The 8,034-nt window shown below is 44.9% G+C and overlaps 1 protein-coding gene across 1 annotated transcript in view; it reads left to right on the top strand.

Annotated features, from left to right (window-relative positions):
• Positions 1-1,803: 1,803 nt before the first annotated feature.
• The window catches only part of ASAH2 (N-acylsphingosine amidohydrolase 2), a 56,153-nt gene continuing 49,922 nt past the window's right edge, over positions 1,804-8,034 (top strand). Inside the window, exons 1-3 of the mRNA XM_031949385.1 lie at positions 1,804-1,828; positions 1,917-2,119; positions 4,237-4,386. Coding sequence (XP_031805245.1) covers positions 1,804-1,828; positions 1,917-2,119; positions 4,237-4,386 — 378 coding nt within the window. The remainder of the gene's footprint in view (positions 1,829-1,916; positions 2,120-4,236; positions 4,387-8,034) is intronic.

Genomic DNA, 8,034 nt, shown 5'->3' with positions numbered 1-8,034 from the left:
GATATTTGGAAAACGCATTTGAGTTTCCAGGCCCTCAATATCCTCAGAATCTCCTCTTGAGTCTATGAGGTCGGTGTTATTATCCCATTTTACAGATGAGAAAACAGTCAGAGAAGTGAACCGGTTTTTCTCACAGTTACATGGCTGGCAAATGTCAGAATTTAAATCCAGGTTGGAAGGGTCCATGTCCGATGCACTATTTGTTGAGTGATGCTGCTTCTCATAGATAATGTTCGAGTTCTCTCGCAGCTCTGTGGAGTCCAGGACTCCAGTTTGCTCTACCTCTCAGGAGCCCCGATATTGACCTTTTTGCCCATAAGGTCTGAGTTTTCTGCATAAACAACTTGAATTTTTGCAGCACTTAATATGTTTTCAAAATTCTTTGTTCAGAGCATCAGCCCTGAAGTCAGGAGGACCTGAGTTCAAATCTGGCCTCAGACACTTTACACTTCTTGGCTGTGTGACCCTGGGCAAGTCACTTAACCCCAATTGCCTCAGCCAAAAAAAAATTCTTTGTTCACAAAGCCATTTGAGGTAGCCAGACAGCATGGCCTGGAGTTATCCTGGGACAATCTCAGTTGGTTCACAAGAGGCACAAGGATTTGGAGATCATTGAACTTGATTTATGACCACAATTGGTCATCTCCTTTTGTTTGTAGCAGCTTCTCCTTTTTCACATTAGATGAGGAAACTAAGATTCAGACAGGGACAAGGAACTTGTCCAGAGTCATCCAGCTTGTGTGTAACAAAAGTAGTGTTTGAATGCAGGTCTTTCTTGACTCAAAGCCCAGCAGTCTTTCCCTCAGGCAAGCTCTTAATAAATATTCATTGAAAGAAATGGAACTAAAGCATTGAGGATGATAATGTCCCCTCTCCATAGAACTCTTTATGAATGATTTCCTCCCAACAAACTGGCAAAGAGTACGTCTCCGTTTGGTGCAGAAATTGAGGCTCCAGATGATTTTTCCAGGGTCCCAGCTGGCAGAAGGTAGCACTCAAATCCAAATTTGAGTCTTCAGGTTCAGACCCAGTCTTTGTTTCTCTGCTGCCTTTCCAGGAGTCGGATCATTTCTTCGCTACAGAAGCATCACCTTCCTTTCCCAGCCCTCCCTTCTCCCCAGATTTCTTATTGCTATTAAGGGCACCATCATTCTCCCAGTCGCCAGAAACATAATCTGGTTGTCGTCTTTGACTCTTCTCGCTAACCCCCAAATCCAATCTATTGTCGAATCTTCTCAATTTGACCTTTGGGACATCTCACGATCTCTCCTTTCCCATGATACTGGTGTAGACTTTGATTACCTCAAATCTGGACTATTGCAATAGCTTCTGGGAGTGGGGCTGGTCTGCTTGCTCCAGTTTCTCCAGTTCATCCTTCATTTAATCACTAAATGATTTTTTTTGAAGTGTAGGACCAGCCTGTCATCCATTACCCTTACTTCTACTCCGCCAACTCAACAGACTCTTTATTCAGTCATTTTTCATTGCACCAACTCTTTGTGAACCCATTTGGGGTTTTCTTGGCAGAGGTGCCTGGAGCGATCTAGTCCGACCCCCTCATTTTCCAGGAAGGAAAAATGACTCCTTGAGGAGTCAAGTGACTTCCTCCACATTACACAGGCTGTAAATGAGAGAGTCGGGATCTGATTCCATGGTACCTTTTGCTTTCCTGGGGCTTGAGAAATAATCTGAAAACATTTCCCATCCAAGAAATAAAAGCTCTAAGTTGGAAAAAGCATACATTGTTGTTTGCTGCAGTTGTCACTCACCTGGTGGCTTCTGGGTGAGAGATTATGTGGAACCATGATTTGTGTATCTAAATCCAAGAGTCAGTCGTGAAGAGGGATTAACTATTTGCTCAGTGTTCACTGCAGCATCTTCCCTGCAATGTCTTGCTCTATATTTATACTCAACAGGCCAAGGTTCTCTTGCCACCCAGGAACCTACTACCACCCACGGTTCAACGACTCAAGGTCCTCCACCCACCCAACGGCCTCCAGTCACCCAAGCTCCTTCAACAACCACCACCCAAAGTCCTCCTCTGTTCCAGAACTTCAGTGGCTACCATATTGGTGTTGGGCGAGCCGACTGCACGGGACAAGTGGCAGACATCCCCTTGGTAGGCTTGTCCTGGGCTATTTGCGGACTTAATGCAATGCCTCGGGATTGACTTTGTCGGTGGGGCCATACTAGGGCTGAAAACATTCCTTACTTCCTGCCAAACTGAGTGATATCTCTCCAAGTCTGGGTGGGCTAGTCCTTGACAAACAAACACAGGTTTCCTGGGGTCAAGTTGGACAAGCTCTCCATTGAGAGCTCAGGGTCATCTCCAGCAAAGCACATAATCCTGTTAGATCATGTTCATTTCCCTTTTATCTTCCTAATGTCCATCACTGGGGATAAATTAATTCCAGAGTGCCAGAGTTGGAAAGGATCTCAGTGGCCATTGAATTCAACAGGGTTCCAAGTAATAAAGAATAACAACAGTAATAGTGATAACAGCTACCATTTGCACAGGATTTCAAATGCTTGTACTATTGCATTTGATTTTTGCAACAATTCCAAGAAGTAGGTGCAATTATCATTCCCATTTTGCAGATAAAGAAATTGAGACTCAGCAGCCATGTGACTTCCCCAGGATCAGGAAGCTAGCGATTATCTAATTCAGGATTTGAACTCCACTCTCATTAACTCTGTCCAGCGCTTTCTCAGTTGTGCCATCTAACTGTCCAGAGTCCCTCCCGGAGCCCCCCCGACAACTGGTCATCCAATTTTTGCTTGGTATCTCTGGCAATGGGGATCCACTACTTCCAGAAACTGCCTCTTCTGTGTAGAAATAGATCTAGATTTTACTATAAAAACGGGAGAATCTGTTATTCCCCAATGATCTCCTGGGAAAGTCAGCCTATCACCCATGATTCCATCTCAGCACCACAGGACATGAAATCAGTTCACCTGGTGCCACGTCCTGTTTCTGTTAGGCCCCAGGTACACAAAGACCAAGATGATTGGTCCCCGACCTCTAGAGTCTATCTGAGCACGTGTATATAAGATAAGATAGAAATAAGATGATGCTGGAGTTGGATGTTGAAGGAACTTGTATCCCTAGGGGACTGATAATAATAAAAAATAATCATAAATATAAATATAACATAATATGCAAATAATATAATAAAAATATAAATATATTATATATAAAAATAACAAATATAAATATATAAATAATATATAAAATATAATAAGTATAATATATAATCATAAAATAATCATAGTTGGAGTTTCCCTAGCATTTTGAAGACATAATCTCATTTAGTCCCCACAAGATCCCTTTGAGGTAGAGGCTTTAAATGTTTCCCTTTATCCTCTCTGAGGATCAGAGAGGTTATGTAGTTTGTGCAGGCTCACACCGCTAGGAAGTGTCTGGGATGACATTCAAATCCAGTTCTGGATTCTAAGTCCGGCGCTCCGTCCATTTTGCCGCAGTTCCTCTGGGAGTCAAATCTAGGAGCTTTCTCTCTCTGCCTCCACTTAGCTCTCTAAGCTGCAGAGGTGGCTGATTGCAACCTGTGTTATAAGTCTGAGAGACTGCCTTTTGTCAGGGGTAAAAAAAATTTGCATCCAGGTGAGCTGGGAGCTGTAACTGGCCTTGCTCTCTTATTGGTAGGTTTGTTGGAGGGAGCACACACACATATACAGACATAGTTCCCGTATGGATCACCAGGCAGAAGCTGGTGTTGTTTAATCTGAAGAGAGAAGACTTATGGGGCAGCATGAGGCAGCATGGTGTATGGGATCGTATGCTGGACATGGAGTTAGGAAGGCCTGAGTTCAAATCCTGCTTTAGATCCTGTGAAAGTCATATGATCTTTCAGCGCCTCAGTTTTTGCATCTGTTAAAATGAGGAGGTTGGACCCAATGGCCCCTAAAGTCTCTTCCAGCTACATGTTCCTGAGTATCTGGAGAGCTGTCATGGGGCGGGCTGGAACTGTCCAACTTGGCTTTGGAAAGTAGAGCCAGGAACGATGAGGAGAAAATGCAAAGAAGTAGAGTTAGAGATTTAGCGTGAGGAGAACTTCCGGACAGCTTGAGCTGAATCAGAAAAGCCGCCAGGAAGTCCCCATCACAGGCGTCTCCTGTGGCACCCTCAGGGTCGGGCTCTGGGGTCTCTAGGCTCCTATCCAAACCCGGCTTCTCTGGGTCTCCCGCCTGGAGTAACTTGCTTCTGTTCCCCTTCAGATGGGCTACGCCAAGTCCGGCCAGACGGCCGGAGGGATCCTCACCCGGCTCTACAGCAGGGCTTTTGTCCTGGCTGAGCCGGACGCCTCAAAGCGAGTGGTCTTTGTCAGCATCGACATCGGCATGGTGTCCCAGCGGGTCAGGCTCGAGGTAAGAAAGCCCCCCACTCAAAGAGAAAGAGCACAAGGGCTGTCCTCATCTGGGGGCTTCGCTTTCCAGTCAAAGACAGACTGGGTTCAGCTGTAAGCGGGCATTTCTTGGGCGTAGATTCTATGGGACATGAACCAGGCAGGGAAAGGATACCCAGCAAGGCTCTGTCAGTGGTTCGAGGCGTTGTGGCACCCATGGCATCAGCAGTGGTTTGAGGAGTTGTGGCACCCGTGGCATGGGATCTCCACATGGAATCCTCCCCACTGTCTGTGACTCACATGGCGCCCCAAAGCATGGCATCAGAACCCTATAGGTTAGCCTCTTCTGTATGTTATTGGGATGGCTTGATCCTTGCCTCTTCAGAGTGACCAGGTAGCAAACAGAGCGACTGTCTGGCTCCATGTCGCCCATGATCCTTTCAGATTAAAGTCTGAACCGGATAAAAATATGATTGGGAAACAAAAAAACAAATAAAATATAACAGAACACAGGTAATGGTAACATGTGGTTTTCTAAGACAATGTGCAGGACATAGAGTTTAATGGCTCCCCTCACTTTCTGTCTGAAAGTGCTCTCGATGTCTTTGCAATAGCCTCTTGCCTTTAAAACCAACCAACCAGTTTAAGCTCCCAACAAGGACCCTGGTAGACTGATGCTACCACAGGCATGTTGACCCACACAATGGGAGTGAGCACTTTAGAACACCTGGTGTTCTGTTTATTCCTAACCAATCAATCGGCTCATATGAATTTTTTAGGCCTCTCCAACATATCAAGCATGGGTTCGAAGCCCTGGGGATATAAAAAAAAAAGAGAGAGTCTTTACCTTTAAGTTTATATTTGAACAGGGGAGCCACTAGTACAAAACTAAGTATACACGTATATCACTCAAATAATACACAAGTATTAAACACCTACTGTATGTCAGGAGCTAATCTGGGTGCATGGGAGGCAAAACCAAAAAGAAACAGACCTGCCCTTGAGGAGTTTCCACTCTAATGGGAGATACAGATCCATAAATATATCCTGGTAGAGTATATGCTAACCAGTCCAAGATTGAGGGGAAAGGGTACTAACTAGTCAGGGATTAGGAAGCTAAACTAAGATTTGAATTTAATCTGGAAGGAAAGAAAGGGTTCTATGAAGCTGAGAGGAGGAAGGGCGTTCCCGGCATGGGACAGTCACAGAAGCCATGGAGATGGACGCTAAGTTGGCTGAGGGGCTGGAACTGTGGCGTCCTTCAAGGGGAATAGCATAAGGAAGCTAGAATGTAGGAAGGGCCAGCTTGTGAAGATGTTTAAATGGCAGCAGAAGGGGTCTGTGGGTGTTCAGGAGGCAATAACCCTGAGGAAGTCTTTGAGGGGAGGATACAAGTCACTGGATCGGGGTGGAGGATCAGGAAAGCCTTTATGTACAAGGCGGCACTTGAATTGATTTTTTTTGTGTGTGTGGAGATAATTGGGATTAAGTGACTTGCTCAGGGTCACACGGTAGGAAGTGTTAAGTGTCTGAGACCAGATTTGAACTCAGGTCCTCCTGACTTTAGGGCTGAGACTCACTTGAATTGAATCTTAAGAGAATTCTGAGGTTCCTTTCTAGGAGACCTCCTGATCCCTGGAGCAGCTGTGAAAAAGCAGCATCTCAGGACGGAGACTTCTTTTCTTCCATTGGCTTAGCATTTCAGAGATGCTTTGTTCTTGGCGTCCTAATAGTTTAACTTGGCATTTTTCTGTCTCGTGACCTCCTCTTTCAATGGTCTAATGCAGGATTTTCAAGTTTCTTGGTCTCAGAACTTGGACCGATTATCATGGTTATTAATAACGTGAATAAACACATAGAAGGCAGATGGCCCAAAGTTGGGAGGACTGGCTAACACAGCAGGGAAGAATCATTATCCAAAAGCATTCGGACAGGCTAGCTAGAGCATTAGGCTGAATCAGTAGGGATGAAAGTGAATTCTTATACTTGGGTATAAAAAATGGACACATCAACAGAATATGGAAGAGGTACGGATAGGGAGCAGTTATTCCAAAAAGGATCTGGGGTTTTTAGTGGACTACAAGCTCTATAAGTAGAACTAAATAATATGCTATGTATCCTATAAGTCCCCAATAAACAAGCAAACAAACAAACATAACTAAGGTGATCGGAGAGTGCATTTAGAGAGAGCATGGCTAGCAAGAAAAGAAGTGAAAGTCTGTTCTCTGCCCTTGTCGGCATTTAGCTGGACTGCTGTGTTCAACTCTGGTTAATTTGGTTTAAGAAGGATATTGAGGGGCAGTGAGGTGGTACAATGGATAGAGCACCAGCCCTGAAGTCAGGAGGGCCCGAGTTCAAATCTGGCCTCAGACACTTAACACTTTCTGGCTGTGTGACCCTGGGCAAGTCACTTAACCCCAATTATCTCAGAAAAAAAGGATATTGATAAGCTGGAAAGAATCTATAGGAGGATGACTGGGATGGGGACAGGTCTTGCATCTGGGAGGTTGGAAGAACTGGGAGAACTGGTCAAGATTAGCCTGGAAAAGAGCTGGGGCAAGAGAGACATTTTAGGCAGTTCAAGTATTTGAATGATCGTTGACATGAAAAAAGGAAAGAGATGGGTTCTATTTGGACCGAGCACCAGGAAGTACAAGGATGGAAGAACTAATAATAAAAAGTGGAAACGGCTGCCTCCAGAGGCTTCCCCCTCCTGGGCCTTCAAGGAGTAGCTGGAGGACACGTGTGGAGATTTTCTTCATCTCTTGGTTGGACGGTGTGGCTGTGAAGATCCCTTTCCACTCCAAAATTCTGTGATTCTAATTCTATGAAGTGTCTTATAGGATCATTGGTTTAAACCCAAAAGGATCCAGAGATCCACTTAGACCATCTTGCTCATTTTATGGAAGACAAAACAATAATCCAGGGAGGGAAAGGCATTTGTCCAAGGTCACACCCCATAGTGGTAGAATTTAATCTCACGTTCCTTGACTCCAAAGTTTGCATACTTTCCATTGAATTTCAATCTGGACTCTGTGAGCCTCAGTTTTCCTTTCTGTAATTCTGTGTTCTGTGCTTCAGATTCTTGCAGCTTTATATTACTTGATTTCAGGCTTGACGCGAATTGCCGTGCAATGGCAGATTGGGGATGAAGTCTGAGGCAGTAGGAAGATGCAGGAAGATGGGGAAGGCAAGCTGGGCAGCAGCGCTTCCCAAGACAATCGAGTCAACCAGCACCTACTGTGTGCCTACTATGTGCCAGACTCAGTGCTAAGCAGTGAAGATATAAGGAAAGGCAGAGACATCACCCAACTCTTGGCTCAATTCTGGCTTATGGGGGAGGCAAGCGTGCAAACAATTATGAACAAACAAGAATAGAAAAAGAATGAATAAACTAGAGTTCATCAACAGAAGAAAAGCACTAGAACTGAGAGCGAATCCAGTGCAGAAGCTGAGGTTTCAGCTTGGACAGGGAAGGAAGTTAAGGAAGCCGGAAGATAGGGATGAGAAGGGGGAGGATTCTAGACATGGGAAAATGTCTGCGTTCAAAAGCTGGGGGAGTGTTTTGTTCAGGAGCAACAAGGAGTTTAGAGCCTCCCAAAGTGTGGAATTCCTCAAACTCGGGAGAAGACCAAAAAATATCGGTGATGTTCTTCCTTCTTATACCGAT

Source organism: Sarcophilus harrisii, chromosome 2, assembly GCF_902635505.1.
Source record: "Sarcophilus harrisii chromosome 2, mSarHar1.11, whole genome shotgun sequence".
NCBI classification, from domain to species: Eukaryota; Metazoa; Chordata; class Mammalia; order Dasyuromorphia; family Dasyuridae; genus Sarcophilus; species Sarcophilus harrisii.
This window is presented reverse-complemented; position numbering and strand designations above follow the sequence as displayed.